The sequence below is a fragment of the Diabrotica undecimpunctata genome, chromosome 3 (genome assembly GCF_040954645.1).
Source record: "Diabrotica undecimpunctata isolate CICGRU chromosome 3, icDiaUnde3, whole genome shotgun sequence".
Taxonomy (NCBI): Eukaryota; Metazoa; Arthropoda; class Insecta; order Coleoptera; family Chrysomelidae; genus Diabrotica; species Diabrotica undecimpunctata.
In genome coordinates, this window is record NC_092805.1 from 151,246,563 (window position 1) to 151,269,535 (window position 22,973).

The following is a 22,973-nucleotide window of genomic DNA, read 5'->3' on the forward strand; positions in this document are numbered from 1 at the left end:
ACAGATTGAAAAGGTACAACGGAAACTTTTAAAATATTTAGCATTTAAGGTTGGTGGAGTATATCCCATCCATGGTTATGATTACGATTTGTTAGGTAACAGGTTTAATATTGTAAGTTTAGAGTTAAGAAGAATTATGTTTTCGGTTTCATTTTTATATAAGTTTTTACACAAATGTATTGACTGCAGTGATATATTAGATCAAATTAGATTTAATGTGCCAAGAATTACTTCCAGGTCGACTATCGTGTTTACTTGTCCACGTGCGAGAACAAATATGTTACTGAACCCATTTATATTATGTGCGATAATTATAACAAAATATGCAACCATTGTGATATTTTCTCATGCTTAATTAAGCTTCTGGTTGATACCGCTCTGGTTTATGGAGTACCTTAGATTGTTGAATTTTTTTTCTTTTATTTTTGTATTTCTTTTTATTTCTTATTTACATATTGATTTGTTTAATTATATTGCTCTAACTCTTTATTTTGTTTTTCACCTACTTATTTTTTGTACTTATTTTTGTACTTGATATTTTTGTATCACCTACTGATTGTATACTAATTAAAAATGTATCTTAAATGTTTACCCTAGAAATGAGAAACTGTTGGCTAATAAAGCTATTATTATTATCCAGATTTAGCCATACGGCTCACACTCCCTCTAAGGGGAAACTCATCCCTCATCACTCATCCCAGATACCTACGGTATCAAAAGGATTGAGCTCTGGTGGGACTCTTTCCATGTTATCGAGTCCTAGGTGACTTGGTATGTCGGTGTATCTCCCAAAAATATTCGTACGCATCTGGACGTCGAAAGTAACACAGCTTTCTGCATAATCTTATATAGATGTTTATTTAGACCCAGCTTTTTTATGTTTTCTAGGAGGCTCTTCGGAATGACTCCAGTGGTAGAAAGAATAATATGTATCGTCTGGGTACTTTCCATTCTCCATTGTCTCCTGATTTGTATTTCTAGATCTCTGTACTTGGCGATCTTTTCGTTGTATTTAACACGTAAATTATTGGTGTTGGGTATCGCCACATCAATAAGTGTTGTTTGCCTAGTAATTTTATTAACTAGTATGATATCGGGTCTATTATGGGCCACTGGTTGGTCTGTAAGCACAGTGCTGTCCCAGTATAGCTTGTAGTTGTCATTTTCAAGCATTCTATTAATTCTTATTAAGCATTCTTATTATTAGTATTATTATTATTATTATCCAGATTTAGCCATACACGCACACTCCCTCTAAGGGGAAAATTTACTCATCCCAGATACCTACGGTATCAAAAGGATTAAGCTCTGGAGGGACTCTTTCCACGTTATCGAGTCCCGAGTCCTAGGTGACTTGGTACGTCGGTGTATCTCCCAAAAATTTTCGCACACACCTGGACGTCGAAAGTAGCACAGATTTCTGCATGATCTTATATAGATTTTCATTTAGACCCAGCTTTTTTATATTTTCTAGGCGGTTCTTCGGGATGACTCTGGTGGTAGAAAGAATAATAGGTATCGTCTGGGTACTTTCTATTCTCCATTGTCTCCTTATTTGTATTTTCAGATCTCTATACTTGGCCATCTTTTCGTTGTACTTAACACCCAGATTATTGTTGATAGGTATCGCCACATCGATTAGTGTTGTTTGTCTTGCTAGTTTATTATCTAGGACGAGATCTGGTCTATTATGTGCTACAGTTTGGTCTGTGAGCACAGTGTGATACCAGTATAGCTTGTAGTTGTTGTAATCATTACCCAAATTTAGCCATACGGCTCACACTCCCTCTAAGGGGAAAATTCGCTCATCCCAGATACCAACGGTATCAAAAGAATTGAGCTCTGGTGGGACTCTTTTCGTATTCTCGATCCCTAGGTGACTTGGTATGCTGGAGTATCTCCCAAAAATTTTCGTACACATCTGGACGTTGAGAGTAGTACAGCTTTCTGCATGATCTTGTAGAGATGATCATTCAGACTTAGCTTTTTTCCAAAGAACCTAGGAGGTTCTTTGGAATGACTCCAGTGGTAGAGAATATAGTAGGTATTGTTTGGATACTTTTCATTCTCCACTGTCTTTGTATTTAAATTTCCAGATCCCTATACTTGGCAATTTTTCGTGGTTTCGTGGTCACGTGGTTTAACACGAAGATTATTGTTGTTGGGTATCGCCACATCATTTAATGTTGTTTGTCTCTTTAGTTTATTAACTAGTATAAGATCTGGTCTATTATGTGCCACTGTTTGGTCTGGAGCACAGTGCGGTCCCAGTTTAGCTTGTAGTTGTCATTCTCAAGTATACTCTCATAAACGTATTGATAATATGGAAGATGGTTTGTTTGAAGAAGTCCCAGTTTGATAGCTATCTCTTGATGAATGGTCTTTCTTACTGAGTCGTGCCGTTCCTTATATTCAGTTGCAGCAAATGACTGACAGCCTCCGGTAAGATGTTGGATGGTTTCCTGAGCTTGAGATCTATATCTATATCGACATTTGTCATTTTGGACCTGAGGGTCTTTGATGGTATATTTTAGTAATCTGTTTTTCTAATTGCTCGCTTATATCAATTAGTTCTCGTCCTCCTAAATACCGCGGTAATGTTGTTCTTTCTACTGCACTTCGAGGATGGTGTTTTTGTAATTTTTACTATTAAGATGTGAGCGGAGTAGCTGTTTTACTCTTCGTATGAACTCTGATGTTAATTCGATTTTCATTTGTTTATGATCAATTTTCCGTGCTTTACTCCTAGATATTTATACATGTCATTTTCGCCCATAGCCTCGATATTTTGGCCATTTTGCATATCGAAACCTCCGGGCTGAACCTTTCACTTGACTATATTTAGTACACGACATTTGTCTAACCCAAAGTGCATACTGATATCATTTGAAAAAGTTTCTACAGTTTTTAGCATTTGATCTAAGTGATTTCAAGTGGAGGCCATTAGTTTCATATTATCCATATACAATAGATGATCAAGCTTCGCCACTACAGTATTGTTGTTTTTAATGCTAAAAGCTGAGTCAGTGGAGTTCAATAGCTGGGATAGTGAGTTCATCGCTAGACAGAATCACAATGGACTCTTCCAATCTGTCATTATATGTCTTAAAAAGGTCACTATGTTATCATCGACAAAGTAATGACGAGTTTTACCTCTGCACAAGCAGTATATCTTACTACATAGTTTTCACAAGGGGATAAATCCTCTTTTATAATTTATAACAAATCATCAAATGATTTTGTGGACATGCAAAGGTAGTTTAAAAAGTATTTTCATGATTTCTTAAATTTGGATATAGAGTCACAAACATACTGTGAGACATTCTGTCATATAAAATCTGATGTACCCTAAACCGTCTGTTTTCTCTTCTTTTCCGGCTTCTCCATCGACGATAGGCAAGCCACAACAAATCTGCTTCGTCCAACTATATTCTGAATACTGATCGAAAACTCGCATGGAAAACGACTATGTGGACCAACGAAACAAAATGCAAGTTTCGAAGCGCGTTACTCAAGTCAAATCGCGTTAGCTTCGTCTAAATTGACTTCCCGTCGATTCCTGGTAACTTTTATCTATCTTCTAACCCTTAAAATCATAAAGTCTTCTTCTAAATCATCACTCCATCTGCTACGCAGCCATCTTCTATTACTTCTGCCTTTTGAGTTAAAGAATCTTAAGATCTTCGTATACTCATTATCTGACATTCTAGCAATGTGTCCAGCTCATCTTAATCTCAGCTTTTTAATAAATTTTACAATATCTAGATCTGGGTGTAGCTGGTATAATTGAATGTTATATCTTCGACGCCATAGACAACTTTTGTTTACGGTTACAAAAATGTTCCCTAGTATTTTTCATGTAAAGATACTAAGTAGTATCTCGTCGTTTTGGGGTAAAGTCTATGTTTTAGCCCCATATATCAAAACCGGTCTTATTAAGATCTTGTAGATGTTAAACTTTACTGCAAGTTTTAGGTTTTTATTTCTCAGTTGTTTCTGAAAACCATGGACAATTTTGTTTCCTATTGGCTTTTTGCTTCGTCTAGCTTTTTGCTAGCGATAAAAAATTCTTTGTGAATTTTGTGAATTCTTTGACTTGCTTAAAGGTATACTTGTTAATTTGGATTATCTGTTGAACATTTTGAGCGTTTTTCGGTCTGCCTACTATAACGATTTCATCAGGGAAAATAAAATTAATTTTCCCTAATTGAGGAAATGAAACAACATCAATAGTTATCAACATAATTATTAGCAGATAAACAACAATAATATATATTAATAATAGATAGGTGAAACAATTTTAAAATTTGTGCAAAAATATAGAAACGAAGTATCTCTTGTAGAGTGTTTGGCGGATAATATTTGTTTTATCTACCCAAATTTAAATTTATATTTGGGCTTTAGAAATAACCATTAAAAATCATATTTGAATTTATTGTGCGCTAAAAGAAATTTGTGTTCCAATCGTTTAACAATACAGAAATTACTCGCGATTAGACACGCAATTAAATAAAATTAAATAATCAGTAGGTAATTTGACTTAATTCTAAAAAGTTTTAGAATATCATAACGCGTTTATATTAATATATATATATATATATATATATATATATATATATATATATATATATATTTACTATAACCCATTTAGTAAAAAAAATTATTTTTTAATTTTGATAAAGCTTGCAACAAAGTAGAAGAAAGTAAAAACAAAGTAGAGCTTATCAATATCTACAAAACCAATCAAATGATATCAGAGTAATTATTTTCAAAGGCGACCAAAATAGGTGGCGCTTTTTGCAGCATTACACTAGAATAGTGGAAATAACAGGACACATTCGCTGGCTTTCAATGTTTGAGTTTGTATCTTCTCGACCGTCTCCGTTCGGCTCGCGGAGATAAGAATATGGCCGAGGCCATTTACCCTGCCTGTCGTAAGAGACGACTAATGGGAAGGAAATGAGAGGTGGAGAGCCGTCGCTTGAGGTGTCTGGTTTGTAGAAACGTACGCAGGGCGCTTCAGCATTACGGTCACCGGTCTACACTCCTAGTATCTGAGACAAGACTCTCGTGGGACCACTCTACTCTCATTTCCACAAGAGCCAGGTGAGGTTAAACGAGCTGCGACTTCTTTCTCATTAGGAGCGCTGAGTCTGGCACGTATCAACCTTGAATGATACAAGAGTGGTAGAAGAGAGATCATCGGCGGCGACCTGTCTACGTGGGAGGTAGAATTCCTCTGCCTGCGTTCAACTTTCCGCCCCGGGGGGGAGGGATAACGGACGGACATTCGTACTCGCAACACAGAGGTACTACGGGGAGAGTGGAGTCTCGCGATGCCTCGTGCAACGCGGCACCATCATAATGGTGTCGGACTCGTAGGGGCTAGTGGTTACGCTTACGGTCGTATGCCGAAAGGCCAGGAAGACCAGGGTCCTGTCAGTATTTATTATTGGAGGGAACACGAATCTATTCAATGTCTGAAGATATCTATGTCCGGGGCAAGTTATCCTTGCCTGTCGTAAGAGGCGACTAATGGGAAGAAATGAAGAGGTGGAGAGTCGTCGTTCGAGGTGTCGGGTTTGCAGAAACGCACTTTGGCGTTACGGTCACTGATCTACACTCCTAGTATCCGAGACGAGCATCTCGTGGGACTTCTCTATTCTCATTCCACAGAACCAAGTTGAGGTTAAACGTGCTGCGTCCCTTATACACCCTTTCTCCATTAAGGGCGTAGGGTTACGGCACGTACCCTGAGAGACTTAAGAAAGGTAGAGGAAAGCTCTTTGGTGGCTACCAGTCTACGTGCGAGGTCGAGCCTCGACCTGCATTCACCTTTTCGTCCTCGAAGGGGGGATAATGGACGGGTGTGCGTACCGCAACACAGGTACTATGGGGAGGGTGGAGACCCGCGATGCTTCGTGCAAAGCGCCACCCTTAAAGAGTGTCTGACTCGTAGGGGCTAGTCGCTAGCTAACGGTCATATGTCAAAAGGTCAGGAAGACCAGGGTCCTACTAACAATTTGCAGTACACGTTGGGAGTACACGAGTTTCGTCAATATCTGAAGGCGTAGGTCTTAGAGAAATAACGTTATAACAGTCTATTGATACCAATTCATACACGAAAAGGTTGACGAATTATGTTCCTCTCCCCTTTTATTTTTATATATTCGGCGTCTCAATTTATCAAAGACGTAGGAAAGCTCTTGATGAAATTTTTAAATCTTTACAAATTCGTACAGCTCAAAAAGGCAGAAAATGATAGTCGTTTTCATTTAAGGTGGCGCTTTTTGCAGCATTACACTAGAATAGTGGAAATAGCAGGACACATTCGCTGGCTTTCCGTGTTTGAGTTTGTATCTTTCCGACTGTCTAAAGACGTAAGGCATACAGAAAAAACTTTATAACATTCTATTGATACCAATTAATACACGGAAAGTTTGACGAATTGTGTTCCTTTCGCCTTTTATTTTTATATATTTGGCGTCTCAATTCATATATGTATACATATATATATATATATATATATATATATATATATATATATATATATATATATATATATATATATATATATCCAAAAATCTGTATATTAAATACCCAATTACCTACTGTTTATTAATACTCACAAAAGTTAGAGAAGTGAAAACATTTACTAAAGGAGTAAAATATTTTTATTTTAAAATATCATAATTTGAAAACTCAGTAATTTTATCTTCGTCTCTACTTTTCGTTGTTTTGATTGAAGAGAGCGTAATCAAATTTTATAAAATTTCTTATAGAACAAATAACAAAGAAATTGTATAAATTCACGCATAAAAAATGATTGTCAAAAGTTTTTCAGAAGATTACAGAAAGCAACGTACATCAACAAGAAGAATTCATCATCATCACTGTTACAGACCGTTAACAGATCATAAGGGGCCATGATCTTCCCTTATGGTCTTTTCTTTACACCATGTGGTGGCGATCCACATACATAACCTTTTATTTTGTGTTGGTATTTCATCTGTTTTCATTTCGTCTTTTTGATTTCATTTTTTTCTGTCCCAGCTTATCTCGCTTATTTGTATCTGTAGAGTAGGGAGGGCGAGTTAAGTTTCACAGCACTTAGGCCACAATTGACCCATTGTGCATCCTCCCAGGGAGCTGTCACCCTTAGCTCATTGTCCATCCTGCCATTTCTAGGAAGGTGGACAAGTCACAAGGAGACATCTCTCTTATGTGGGCAGGTGTGGGCCAGGACTCGCCGAACGCGTACTCTCATATTCACGATAACTCCGGGCATTCACATAGGACATGCTCTACAGTTTTGTCTTCTCGTTCACACTTCCTACATAGAGGTGTGTCTACTAGCCCCAGTGTGTGGGGGTGTTTGCTTAGTTGACAATGACCAGTTAAAAAACCAACTGCCAAACGTAGGTTTTTCCTGGTCATTCCCAAGTACTTCATGTACTGATGTTGACTCTTCAAGGTTACTTAGTGTTACCCAAGTTTACATCCTTGCCCTTCTTCCCATCTTTTTACGGTTTGAGTATGTGAGTGACATTTGACAATTTCCGCGATTGTTGTGGTTGACCAACCTCGCTTAAGATGATTGGGTTTTAATGCTAGCTATTTTTTCCCTTTTTTTGAATATGATCGCCCTTTTTATTTTTTGTTTTTATCCTCTTTTCATTCTTTGATTTATAACTTCCTTAGATCTTAAATAAAACTAATTAACTAGCCTCTTTTTGGTCGTCCTTGTAGTCTTTTTTCTTGTAGTTCTTCCTGAAATACTTTTCTTGCATTACTTTTTTAACAGTTTAATACATTCTTTATTTTAATATCCATTCTTCTGCATTGACCTTTATACCATACTTATTATTTTGACTTTCTATCTTTTATACTGGTTATTCTTCTTGGTTTTTTGTCAAATCACATGTTTCAAAAATATAATTTATCACAGGAATAATAATTATTTGTTTTTATTTTTGTATACATCTTGCTCCGGAATGAAAAGAAATATTTGTTCTAAGTGTATTTCTAGCTACTACGATTGGATTGTTGCTTCCGTTTGTAATTATTGACCCAAGGTATGTGAAATGATCGCTAAAATGGAGATGAGCAGGACATATGGCTAAAATAACAGAATGGCGATAAACAAAAAGAGAGCAGCGCAAGATAGATGGGGTTGGAAATACGACGAAGAGATCTATATTCAGCAGTTGACTTACGAAGCTGGATGATACCTGATGTGAAGTGCTTAGCTGTATTAAAAACTTTATCTTCCAGTGTTATTAGAAAACTCGCCATCTACGTGTTTTGTTGATGTTTTCATGTATTTTATTTTCGAGATGTGGACTTCGAAATCCGTTTTTAATCTTTCAAATAAGTAAATATCTCATGTAATTCGTGTAACTTCCAGTAAGAATATCGATATCGTTTGCATTTGCTACAACTTGGTAAATACTTGTCTCTCTTTATTGAGATTTTGCTAGTAACCGTGCAAGAATAAGATTGAAGTATTGTAGAAATCACATTCTCTTATCAAAAAAATGAGTATGCTAAAAACCTAACAGTTAAAGCACAAGTAAGAGAAATAATTATTTGTCAAAAAATAGTGTTATAAAATAATCCAAAATCTGATTTTTAAAAATTTTTGTTTTTAAAAACGATCAGAACGAAAATTGCATGCTGATAAATATATTTCTTAATTAAATTACTCCTATAGTAAAGAAATAATCAACATTGTATCACTGCAAATATTTAGTTAGAAATATAACTTTTTGGCAATCATAATGATTTCTTTAAAAAGGTACAAATAGCTTTAGTGTTGTATTTATTAAGTTGAAATTTGCATTTATTCTTATGTACATGTCTAAATAAACAAATATCAAATTACTTATTCTATTGTTTAGCACAGGGCTGTAAAACACATAATCTGCGTTTAGAAAATATGAAAGCATGAATCCGGAATTATGTAAATCTATGTTACAAAAAAAAATAAACACAGTAGGCAGAAAAATATCACTAGTTAAAGAATTTTTACTTTAACTGGCAACGCTGTATGTAAACCGCCCTCCCCTCTGACGCATCGATTGTCCGTCGTAACAATTTGACGGTGTCGTCATCAATGAGAATGGTATTAGAATAGTCATACACTTGATAACTATTGATATTTGTATATGTGATTAGTTTTTATGATAGATAAGTGACCAGTAATAAGGTCAAATTGCTCATTGTAATTAATTTAGCTTAAAATAAATTGTTGTTTGGAACCAACTATGTCAAAAATAGCGGACGAACACCAAGCCTATAATGATCGATGGAAAATCGACTATTTGATCACGTTTTGAAACAATAATAATAAACTACAGTGCCTTGTGTGTATGCAAGTTCTATCAGTTCCCAAAGAATATAATATAAAACGTCATTATACTTCTTTGCATGAGAAAAAGTTTCAACAATATACTGACGAGTTTAGACCTACCATAATTGTGGAATATAATAAGGAACTGAAACAGCAAAAAACTTTTTTCTAAACGTCGAATAGTGATCGAAACTGTAGTCTTGTGGCTTCTTGGAAATTGCCAAACCAAAAAATCCATTTAGTGATGGACTCCTTATTGCAATCAAAATGGCAGAGCAATTTAATGAACCAAAAATTGCCGAAACAAAACAGTTGCAGTATCTCATCAAACAATTGCGGGACGTGTACAATATATTGATGAAGTGTTTCTAAAAGTTGTATGACACAATTAAAAAATGCACCTTTTTTTCTTTGTGTCTGGACGAAACTACTGACCAGTCTGATATTATTCGAACTATTAAGACGACTTCACTATAGTAGAGGAGATGCTCAGAACTGACATTTTCGATGCGGTACAAAAAGCCGTATCTGACTATGGAGGATTCGATACATGTTCTTGCATTGTAAACGATGGTGCTAAAACAATGGTATTAAATAAAACTGAGTTTGCTGAACTCAACACTGTATTGTTCACCAAGAGGCCTTATGTGAAAAATTCTTACGTCAAACAGATGCCATAAAAGCTGCTGTTAAAATAAGAAACATTGTCAGAGGCGGCAATCGAGCACTCACTCGTATGAAGTTACTTGAGTTTTGGCTGAGGTGGATGCTGCATATGGGGACTTATTACACAGAGAGATTCGTTTTTGTTCCATGTGCATTACATGCCCTACTTAAGAGGTTTACCTTTGTATTTATTGATATAATTGAGGTTTTAAGAACGAGGTTGAGTCCAAAATAGCACCTGTTGACGGTAGTGTTATTTTCATTGTTGATGACCGCTCCCAGGTGTACAAATCCGTTAACTACTTCGTTAATGTGTTTTTCGTAGTGAAGTCATTTTTCATGTACTTAGTTGTGTTGGTGTTTATTATTAAACCCACTTTTATAGCCGATTCTTTTAGTACATACGCCTCTTGTACAGAGTTTTCCGTTCTCTCAGCAATATCAGCGTAGACAAGGGTTTGCCTTGATTTGTTATATATTGAACGGTGCTGTAGTTGTCATTTGTGGCGTACGTATTACTTTTTTCAGAGTCAGATTGAACAGTATACAGGAGAGAAAGTGTCCTTGACGCAACCCATTTTTTGTTTTAAAAGGTTCCGACAGTTCCCGTTGGTTTCGTACTCTATATTCAACTTTTTCAAGAGTTAATTTAGTTAAATTTACGAACTGATTTGGTGCTTCTAGCTCTTTCACTGCTCTGAACATTTCTCTTCTATTTACAGAGTCGTATGCTGCTTTATATATGAGTTAAATGAGATAAATGAAGGCTGGATGATGACTGTGATGATGATGTGCTTTATAGTCTATAAATGTGTAAATAAAGAGGATCTATGTCATATTTTAGTGTATTTACTAAAATTAGTCCCAGGGTTGAAATCTGATGAATTGTCGATTTATTACCATTGAAACCAGCCTGGTATTTTCCTCATATTTGTTCTGATGATAGTGCTATATGATGGTAGTATCGTGGAGAATATTTTATACGCTGCATTTAGAAGCGTGATTTCTCTGTGGTTAGATCATTTAAAGATATCTTCTTTCTGGTATATGGTGCAAATTATTTCAATATTCCAATCACTGAGGAGGGATTTCTGTATCCATATTTCTTTGATGAGCTGCTGTAGCGCGATTATAGTATCGTGGCCACCTTCTTTATATAGTTCAGCTGAAAGATTATCTATTCCGGGTGGTTTGTTTCTGGTAAGTTTTTTAACTGCGTCTTTAACTTCAAGAATCGTTGGTGGTTCCTCTTCCCTTTCATCTCTTCAGCTTACCTCTCTCTTTCGTCTTCCAGGGTTTCTTCCTCCTCCTCTATATTAAGTGCTCGTTTAAAGTATTACATTCATCGATACACTACTTCTTTCCGTATTGTTAATAACAACAATAAAACTGAAAGAAGAACTTAAACTTGCCAAATTGAATATTATAGGAATTAGCGAAGTCAAAAGAAGTCTATGTCTACCAATCAGTACATCAGGACACTCGTGAAAAGTTGTCAAGTAATAGTAGTACCTCATATATCTCTTCGCTAACCATATACTGGCTCTTAATAATAATATTGAAAAAACTGATGTTCTTGATAGATAAAATCTCAATGAACAAAAGCTTATTTCACAATCTTACTGCGCATAATAGCACTATTGGTATATTTTACAATAATACGCCAGATTTCCTTGAACAAAAGACTTATGTCAGGAAAATTGTGCCGATTATTGATCAAATTACTAAGCAAACTCGGCAATATACTTTTGTAATCATACAGCTCTTCACACGAATGCTATTTGCAACTTCTTAAAAGGTTCAAGATTAAAGTTTGGGAAACAATAGTGATAATTTAAATTCTAAACTCTAGCTTTTCTGTATTACCTATCAGAATGTTTAAAATTATTGTCTATTAAATAAACTTTATAAACTGCTTTATACTACAAATGATGAGAAATCAATAGTCAGCATTATCTAAGTTTTTAATAATTAAGTGACTATATAAATAACTTGTGTAAGATTTTTAGATTTTTTAGGAGTGGATTTGTAAATCTACTGAGAAATCATTTTATAGATTTCAACTATAAGACCTCATCGTAGAGAAAGATCTTTTTAGTGACCGTGTAATGATTTCAGAAGCAGTGAAAGGAATATTTGGTCCTTACTTCATTTAAACTTCATAAAGCTTTAGTTCCTAGTGCAAAGAAGAGGGATAAAGGTTAAAAACCTACAGTTCAGTGGGCCCGGCTGATAACACTCTATGAGAGCCCCTTGTCTAGGTTTACAGATGAAGACCACAACGACGATAAAGACGGATAAGAAAAACATTAGAAATGACGAATTTGGCGAAAGTAGCAGCCCGACATTTAGGCGTAATGGAGAAGCATATAATGATGTAGGACAACAGAAAGTAAGGGAAACTACCTCATTAAGAATCTCTAGAGTCATAATGGCTACATCCAAAAAAAAAACAAGCTATTGAATATGATTGATGGATGCCAAGATATGGCAGGGTGAAAATAAGTTACGTCAGTAGGGCTCCCTAAGTCATAACCAAGCTAAATCTTCGTTTACACAGAATACATAGTTATACGTTAAATATATTGACAAGGAACGTAAACAGTATGGAAAATTGTAACAATATAGAGCAAGACATGACAATGACGAACATACATAGAGATACTGGAAGTCACTCCTGATGAACATAGGCGAACTTTCTATAAAATCTTCATTAAATTATTACTTATCATCTCACAATAAAAAATTATGCTAATATACTAATTAAAATAATCATTACAGATTTTTTTAAAACTTTATATTTTAAATACTAATCTCTTTTTAAAATAATATCTTTCTTCATTATCAATGATGGCTCTTGCAATACTTTTAGTCTGATAAGTAATACAGCAAAAATTATAGTCTTTATTTTAAAACCTACATCTAGTTATTTCCATTTAGGCATTTATTGATAAAGTTGTATACAGTTTTAAGATAGCTATCCCTATTTTCAGCGAGATGTTTAACGTGTAAACTCTTGTCATAACAGACGCTGGTTATATCAATTCCCATATTTTTTCTGTAATTAGAGAAGTATTCGATATCCTAGAATATAAAAAAATATTAAGCAATTTATGGTAACGACAAAATTAATTTAATGAATTAAATGGATATAACTGCCGAACAAGAAGCCAAAGTAAAAAATTGACAAAAAAAAATGAATTCATATTGTGTGAAAAATATACTCAAACATCATTGTGTAATAGTGTCAGAGTATTCGCAGTATAGGCATTTGCCTGTATTTGTCTTTCTGAACCTATGAGGACAAGCCCTAAAATGTCCTGTGAGCACTTGCATCAGGAAGTAATCAGTCGCCTGTGACGACAGTCCACCCGGACCCTTAGGCTCAGTATCAGCATCTTAGTCCACTGGGCAATATCTTTCATGCTATTCCACTCTTCTTGCAATATTTGCATTGACCTTTCCCTTTCTTCTTTTTTTATGGCTATAGTCAAATGATCTCTTCTCTCATAGAGATGTGTTCTTTCTTCTGCTAACACATGCAAAAGAATACAACCCGTGATATTCCACAAGGCTGCCGCAGATACAGTCTCTATAAACATTCATCCATTCACCGGATAGCTAGGACATTCCCTCTCCTTCAATGCTCGCATCATCTCTTGCATCACACTTCACTGCAGAGTGTTGAATACATTTTTAACGATGCCTCAGAGTACACTCAAAATTTCGAGTACTCTTTCCCTCACAGAATTCGAACTGTCTCGGGGATAGGCCTCCTGATCTCTCAATCATGTCATCGATCCGTATTCGCAGCATCCTTGCGTACAAACGCGTCCGACGCTAGAGCTACGCATCTCCATGCCATCTCTCTCCACCTCCATGCCATCTGCTGGACGGAAGAAGCTCTCATGTCACCTCAAGCTTTTTATCTAGTGGCATTTCGTATGAGGGGTATGCATGGAACTTTTTTATTGCGATCCTATATATCTGAATAAAGATGTCCTTATCCAGATTGTCACACCTAAGTATTATATTTTGATCTGCTGGATTTACTCGACAACACAGTTTATCCTTGCTCTGCCCCTTACCCTTGTTATCCTTCTCATTATTATGCATTGGTCTTTGAGTTCTCCGATGCACTCCACTCTTTAAAAACCTGGAATGACTGTTAAGAAGATACCAAAGATTGAACTGACATTTTGCTTATTACAAAGAATGAAAACAACGTAGAAGAAAGTAATGATACCTACTATAGTTTAAAAATAATTTGGTATGTAGAATACTTACTTTGTAGTAAATCAAGTCGTCATTTTTGGAGTAAATAAAACACTGCGGCCATCGGTGCTTCTCGTTTTTCAAATTTTCTAGAGGGTTTGATTGAAAGCTTGGTCTTGGAGAAATTGTATTACTAATTACCTAAAAATAAAATTGAAAATTTAATTATTTTATATCAGTACTAGCTGACCCGACAGTCGTTGTACTGTTTTAGCTATACGAGTCAAAAAATGAATAAAACCTAGCCCGTTTTTGGAAACCAATATATTGTGGTGTTGGTCTTCCACGGTTCTAGCCCAACTGGGGTTAAGATCTAAATTTTCACCAAAAAGAAAGACAGATATTACTTTTAACTTTAATACATTTACCTTTTTAGTATTGACCTAATTTTAATCGGAAGCGCAAGTTAATAATTAAATTTAAAACTTTATTACTAATTATTATTAAACAACTAAAGGGTTTATTTCTCTTATATTACATCTCTTAACGGAAAAAAATTAAAAAATGTGAGAGAACGTTTCCATTCATTTACCGTCTGTTTAGTTACTTTATTTAACATTACATTATGTTTACTTAATATATTTTTTTTTATTTATTAAATTATATTATATACTTAATATTCACATCAAAAAATCGTGCGAGAGAAAGAAAAAAAAAATAGAAATGTTAAATTCCTAATTCTAATTCTCAGTACTGGCCAATTTTACTTCTTTTAGTTAGATGTTTTATTCTCAGTAACTTTATATGAACCCGAAAATAAACTGTTTAGTTCAGAAGTTCAGAAGTTCACTGGAACAACTGTTGGAAAAGAAAACAGCAAAAAATAGAGATATACACTTGGCATTTGTGGACCTGAGAAAGGCGTATGACTCTGTACCAAGGTCAGAACTATGGGAGGCAATGTACAAATTAGAAATACAGACGGAACTCATAGAAGCTACAAAAGCTCTGTATAAAGAAAATAAAGTGTCCATTAAAATGGAAACAAGAATCATAGGAGACTTCACCACAACAAAAGGGCTCCTGCAGGGTTGTTCCACATCTCCAACCCTATTCAAAATATACTTAGAGAAAGCCTTGACTACATGGAAAAGAAAATGCGGAGGCATGGGAGTACCGGTACGGAACGAATACCTATATACATTAAGTTTTGCAGACGATCAAGTAGTGATTGCACAAGACCAAGACGACCTCAGCTACATGATGAAGAAACTACAAGAAGAATATACCAAGGCTGGCCTAGATATTAACCTCGCGAAAACAGAGTACCTATCTACAAGTGAAGAAGACATAGAAGATCTACGGATTGATGACAACGTAACAATCAAAGGAAAGGATAAATTCAAATACCTGGGGTTTATAATCACGAAAAAGGCAACAACAGAGGAAGAAATTACACAAAGATTAGGACAAACAAGAACAGCAATCCGACAACTTAACTCAGTATGGTGGGATAGACACCTAAATATGAAGACAAAAACGCAGATTTATAAAACATTAGTGCGAAGTATTATGACATATGGGGCTGAAAATTGGATCATAAACAAGAAAAACAGCAGTAAGATAGTAGCAACAGAGATGGAATGCCTGCGAAGATGCTGCAGAGTAACAAGAATGGATAGGAGAAGTAATGACGAAATAAAGCAAAGAACATCAATAGAAACAGACATACTAACATATATAGAACAAAAAAGACTAAAGTGGTATGGACATATAAGAAGAACTAGCGACAGCAGATGGATAAAGAGAATAACCAAATGGAGCCCCATAGGAAGGAGGAAAAGAGGACGACCCCGAAAATCCTGGAGGAACGAAGTAGACGACGCCATGAGTAAGAGAGGACTAAACGATGGAGAATGGAACAACAGAGAGAGATGGAAACGGTTGAGCGAGGAAAGGCAGTGAATACTGTAGAATCCCTAAATATATATATATATATATATATATATATATATATATATATATATATATATATAAGAACGAGTAGACTTCTGAACTATATATATATATATATATATATATATATATATATATATATATATATATATATATATATATATAGTTCAGAAGTCTACTCGTTCTTAAGTAACACCTTGTCTCCTGGTTTATACCATGCGGTCCATATGTATGGAATAAATTCACTTTTAGTGAAAAATGTGAAAAAAACCTGAAACTGGTCGGTCGTTATTCTTAAATTAACAATTTACAGTATGAAAATATTATCCCCCTCCAGCACCCCCTTCGAATTATAAGCACCCCCTCGAAAATTTTAAATAACAAAGGAGGTCGTGTGGCACTTTGTTAGAAGTTATTGTAGTACTCTGTTCAGCAATATAAAGTTTTTTGAGTTTCTGCAATCATAACTGAGAAAATTGATTTTTACAATTAAATTAAATCTTCAACTTGGCCACCATTATTCACTTCTTGACAATAACCGAGGCTATTTTGGAATTTTCGTACAACATTTTGTATGACCCAAGAGACTATTTTGTTAATTTCTTCCGTTATCCTAACTTTTAAACCAGCTATATTGCCTGGTCTATTAAAATATACTTTAGAAATAATCAGGTATTTTCGTATCTGTTCTGCTATACATTAGGGACAAACCTTTGAAGATAATAAAATATTAGTCAAAAAGCCAAATAAACGATTGATGTGAATCTAGTAGGCTGCTGTCATTTAGATATTTAAAGTTACTAAAAGACAATAATGTTTGTGGTAATAAAACAAGAACTCAAAAGGAGGTTTGTGAAATATTTAATAATAAATACCCTGCTCAACAAGTTTCACAGTCTACAGTTAGCCAAATTGAAAATAAGTTTCGTTATACTGGACATGTAACAAATATTCTAACCAGGTAGAAATGTTCAATTTACTAATGAAAAAAAGTTAGATGTACTTCTAGAGATTGAGGAAAATCCGCATAAGACAACTCGAGAACTTGCCGCCGTCAATGATGTAATTAAATCATCTATTTTGAGAGTTTTGCGTAAAGGAAAATAACACCCTTACAAAGTTCAGTTGGTTTAGGAGTTAAACAGTGGCGGTTTTTGGGGGTAGGCCGGATAGGCCGGGCCTACCCAATAATTTTAAGAGCTTTAAAATTGAAAAACATAATTCAAAAATTATGTTAATGCATGTAAATAACTTTTAAATGTACTAAATCACTCAATACATTAGCGTCCGTTAAAACAACTATGTTATTATATTACCACAGAAAACATCGAATCGTATTCAGACATTTTAAATATCATTAACAGGCCCGATCGGAACTGGCCTACCCCGCTCACATAAGATCCCCAAGTTAAGCAGCTTGCCGGACAACGATTTATATTGTCGTGTTTATGCTTGCTGTTTAGGCACCAGACGATCGGGCCTATGCCGACCATCGTTGTCACTTGTAACGTAATTATCGAATTGTAATATAAAGTTTCTTTTAAATTATGATAAAAAAATATGTAACATAATCTATAATTGTAACATATTTTTAAACAAACAACACAATTGCAAACAAGTGCACGGTTGCCCAAATAAATTTTAAAAAATTCGTAAAATTCGAAGAAAAAAATTCACATTTGCGTGAATTCTATATCGCCTGATTGTATGCAACTTATATATGTGAGATTGTTTTATAACTGATACATAAAAATGAGTTTTTATGACGCTTTACCAGGTTTCAGTAATAGTAATGTTGATAGTGAGTGTTTAGACATTGTTGTTTCACTATTGGAATCGCCATTATCTAGAAGAACTGAAATTGATAGAAAAAAAATTATTACGAATGAAAGGCCTACTATAACATTGCGTATTGACCAAAAAGATGGGAAAAAGGTGCGTACTTTTAATTGCTTTTGGTATTGATGTACAAATGGTTGTCTGGAAGTATTACGAAAAACAGACTATATTGTTGGCCGTGTTTGTTATTTTCTAATAAGAAATATGTATAGAATTGTGAAGGATACTTTGATTTAAAAAATATGTCTGCCTCCTTAAAAAAACATTCCAGTTGCAAGGAACATTTAAGTAATTTCCTGTCCTTTAAGGATGTACAGAAGAGAGCGTTTTCTGTTAGCGATTTGCTAGATGAAAAATCAAAAATCGCAAAAATTAGATACACCGCAGAAGTTAAAATGAACGGAGAAATCGTTATGCAGGGTAAAGTATTTGGCAGAAGAGGACCGGGACGCCGTCGTATCTCGTGGTTGAAAAATCTCCGACAATGGTTTGGGATGACCTCAGCGGAGCTGTTTCGCAGAGCAGTCAACAAAACCATGATAGCCTTGATGATCGCCAACATCCGGACCGGATAAGGCACTGAAGAAGAAGAAGAGAAATCATTAAAAAATTAGTTGGGGGGGGGGGGGTCATGACCCCGTGACCCCCCCTATGGATCCGTCACTGATTACACATAGCAATATGTAATTTGCTGGCTTGGCCTACCCAAAATTTTACCACACCAGCCGCCACTGGAATAGTTAAATGAAGATGATCCTGATAGAAGTTAATAATTCTGTGAAATGATGATGGACAGAATGAACGCAGTTCATAAACAAAATAGTTTTATCTGATGAAGCGAAGTTTCATTTAAACGGAACGGTTAACACACAGAACTGTAGATATTAGAGCAGAGAAAATCCTCACTGGGTGTGTGAGACTGACACGCAATATCCTAAAAAAATTAACATTATTTAGTCTGGTATCTTTAACAATAAAATTATTGGTCCTTATTTTTTTGAGGGCACAGTTGATGGTGAGGTTTATCTAGATTTTTGATTACCTTTTTAGTTATAGTTTATTTAAACGAAGACTTTTTCCTGATGTTAATCATCCAAATGAGATAAATCGATCTATTTACTACTAACAAGATGGAGCTCCACCGCATTTTGCGCGTATAGTTAGAAATTATTTAAACGAGGTTTTTCCGAATAGGTGGATTGGAAGACGTGGAACGATCGAATGGCCAGCTAGATCCCCCGATTTGACTCCTCTTAATTACTTCTCATGGTGTTATTTAAAATCTAAAGTATATTTTAATAGATCAAACAGTATTGCTGATTTAAAAGTTAGGATAACGGAAAATATTAACAAAATATCCCCCAAGGTCATACAAAATGTTGTACGAGAATTCCAAAATCGCCTCAGTTATTGTCAAGAAGTGAATGGTTGTCATTTTGAATATTTATTTTAATTGTAAAGTACATTGTAAAATACATTCTAAATATTATGTGACATTATTATCTTCATTTAACCTAAAGTTTTATAATAGAGACATTATCAAAATTTTACATCTTAAAAGTCAATTTTCTAAGTTATTATTGCACCACACTTAAAAAACTTTATATTGCTGAACAGAGGACTAAAATTCCTTTCTAACAAGGTGCTATACCACCCCCTTTATTATTTAAAATTTTCGGGGGGGTGCTTATTATTCAAAGGGGGTACTGGAGGGGTATAATATTTTCATACTGTAAATTGTCAATTTAAAAATAAAAATCAACCTGTTTCAGGTTTTTTTCACATAGTACATAATAACGCTAAAAATGAATTTATTCCATACATATGGACCGCATGGTATATTATTGCGCCTGTTTTGGCATCATATGAATGTTTTCTTCCTAATGTGTTTTGATATTGTAAGCGTTTATCTGGACTTTTTCGTGGCTACTTGTAGTCTGTACTTTAACTCTAAATGATAATCGTCAAAGCTGTATAGTGATATACTATTTTGTTCTAAACATTTGTAGGCAGTCCGAACAAGTTTTTCCGAATACCAATTCGAATTTTGTGTAACTTATTGCTAAATGTACAGAAATGTTATATAAAAAGCAATAATTTTGTAGATAGGTACTCCAGCTAATTGAAAATTTTGATAGTTGTATCCTAAGATACGCATTTAAATGCTTCTGAGTATTTTCTAAAGTGATTATAAAAATGTCTAATGGTGATACGCTGTGGAGTTTACTTGCTCTATTTACAGCAATGCGGATGTTTTCTTATTTTTGTATTATATATCCGTCCCTCAAATGGGCGTACCAGAACTATAAATATCGTGCATTGTGTCAAATGCGCTGGTGGATGTCGATGTGGTAGTCATGGGTTCTTTGGTCATGATCAAATGCTTATGTCTTTAGCTGTCGTTGCATCTCCTCATATATTTTTGAACATCTCTCTGTAATATATTCCAGAAATAGTATTTTCTTATATTTTTGTGCATTATATTTATTCCTGCATGTCTTCCTGAGGTAATATGTGGAAATTATTAATTATAACTTTTCTTAATTGCCAATTTGGTATGTTCTGTTTGTCTTATACTATACATATTTTTTTATTTTTATACCTTCTTTTTTATAAACATTTTAGGATCCTTTCGTATTTCATTAAAATTTGCCGATTCTTATAATTTTTTAATATTATCAGTTCCTTTATATCTTTCTGCGCGCATATTTGTACCAAGTCTACCAGCGGCGCTCGCAGTGTAGACGCTGATCAGTGATCAAGGTTCTTGATACCTCAAGTTTCTGAACGGCATTTGCTATGCTGACGTTGGTGGAGAATCCCGAATCAAATAAATAATTTTATTAGTCTTATTTCTATAGCACTTTTCGAGAATTTCAACAAATCAACAACCTTAGGTTTACTAATCCTTTCGTCCTTCGAATTCTGTATCTCTTCCTATCTCTTAGCTTGTGCTCTCGCCTTAGCTTGACATCAATAAATATTTCTTTCTCTGTCTTTGTTTAGTCATTTTAGTTTTTCTGATGTGATTTCAATCCGTGAGAATGCATCTGTCATAACGTTTTCAGCTCCTTTCACGTATATATTTGTGAAGTTATATTTCTACAGCTTTAGTCTATATTTGGTTATTCTTCTACAAGGATTCGTCATCCCAAAACAGGTAAGTATAATAATTTTGTGATTTCAATCCGTGATAATGCATCTGTCATAACGTTTTTAGCTCCTTTCACGTATCTATTTGTGAAGTTATATTCCTACAGCTTTAGTCTTAATTTGGGAATTCTTCTACAAGGATTCGTCATCCCAAAACAGGTAAGTATAATAATTTTTGTGGCGCCATGTGGCCACTGTTAACTACAATAAACAACATTTATTGGTCCAATAACAACGATTTTCCTATCTCTTAGCTTGTGCTCTCGCCTTAGCTTGACATCAATAAATATTTCTTTCTCTGTCTTTGTTTAGTCATTTTAGTTTTTTTGATGTGATTTCAATCCGTGAGAATGCATCTGTCATAACGTTTTCAGCTCCTTTCACGTATATATTTGTGAAGTTATATTCCTACAGCTTTAGTCTAAATTTGGTTATTCTTCTACAAGGATTCGTCATCCCAAAACAGGTAAGTATAATAATTTTTGTGGCACCATGTGGCCACTGTTAACTACAATAAACAACATTTATTGGTCCAATAACAACGATTTTCCTATCTCTTAGCTTGTGCTCTCGCCTTAGCTTGACATCAATAAATATTTCTTTCTCTGTCTTTGTTTAGTGATTTTAGTTTTTCTGATGTGATTTCAATCCGTGATAATGCATCTGTCATAACGTTTTCAGCTCCTTTCACGTATCTATTTGTGAAGTTATATTCCTACAGCTTTAGTCTTAATTTGGGTATTCATCTACAAGGATTCGTCATCCCAAAACAGGTAAGTATAATAATTTTTGTGGCGCCCTGTGGCCACTGTTAACTACAATAAACAACATTTATTGGTCCAATAACAACGATTTTCCTATCTCTTAGCTTGTGCTCTCGCCTTAGCTTGACATCAATAAATATTTCTTTCTCTGTCTTTGTTTAGTCATTTTAGTTTTTTTGATGTGATTTCAATCCGTGAGAATGCATCTATCATAACGTTTTCAGTTCCTTTCACGTATCTATTTGTGAAGTTATATTCCTACAGCTTTAGTCTAAATTTGGTTATTCTTCTACAAGGATTCGTCATCCCAAAATTTTTGTGGCGCCCTGTGGCCACTGTTAACTACAATAAACAATATTTATTGGTCCAATAACAACGATTTTGTGTAAATTCCAATCGATTGCTACGGTATAATTAAATGTTGCTCGATGGGGATTAAACTATTATCCATCGATTTCTTTCAACTTCATTTCGTGATTCGCGTTGCTCGTCTCTTTGACTTGCTTCTATGTTGTTTCACTTGCAGGATTATGAGTTCTACAACCTAACTTGCTACGTCTAACATGGTGGCAAAATTCAACTGAAACTAAAAAATTTACTTTCTTAATGTTTCTGTATAAGCATGTATATTAAAACTTATCAATTAGAAACTTATACAGAAATGTAATTAGGGATAAAGACTACGAGAATAATGTTCATAATATTAAATATGAAAAATTAAATAATCAGTTACCTCATATAACCATATCATCGATAAAAACATTGTCATTATGAACGACACCGAAAAGTTATAAATTTTATTGCCTCCTATTATAGCAGATATTGCTCTAAATAAACTGAGGATTCTTCTTCGTCCGGGTGCTGAGTCAAATATTACGCCTTTTATCTAAAACAAAAACGATCATTTTAAAATATATGCACTTGCTTTATCTTTACTGCTTTAAATCAGGGATGTCAAACTCGCGGCCCAAGATGAACATTTTTGAGGCCATATATTCGACACAAAGTAAAAATAAAATAGAAATGTG

General features: G+C 34.6%; 2 protein-coding genes across 4 annotated transcripts in view; both read right to left on the minus strand.

Annotated features, from left to right (window-relative positions):
* The window catches only part of LOC140437569 (myrosinase 1-like), a 370,048-nt gene that overhangs the window by 237,633 nt on the left and 109,442 nt on the right, over positions 1–22,973 (minus strand). The gene's annotated exons all lie outside the window — the stretch shown is intronic.
* LOC140437565 (transmembrane protein 53-A) overlaps positions 6,693–22,973 on the minus strand; it is a 34,492-nt gene continuing 18,211 nt past the window's right edge. For all 3 annotated transcript variants that reach the window (XM_072527165.1, XM_072527167.1, XM_072527166.1), the window contains exons 4-6: positions 22,679–22,831; positions 14,306–14,434; positions 6,693–13,102 (exon numbers count right to left, since the gene is read on the minus strand). In XM_072527165.1, the coding sequence (XP_072383266.1) occupies positions 12,941–13,102; positions 14,306–14,434; positions 22,679–22,831 (444 nt within the window). In that variant the 3' untranslated portion in view covers positions 6,693–12,940. The remainder of the gene's footprint in view (positions 13,103–14,305; positions 14,435–22,678; positions 22,832–22,973) is intronic.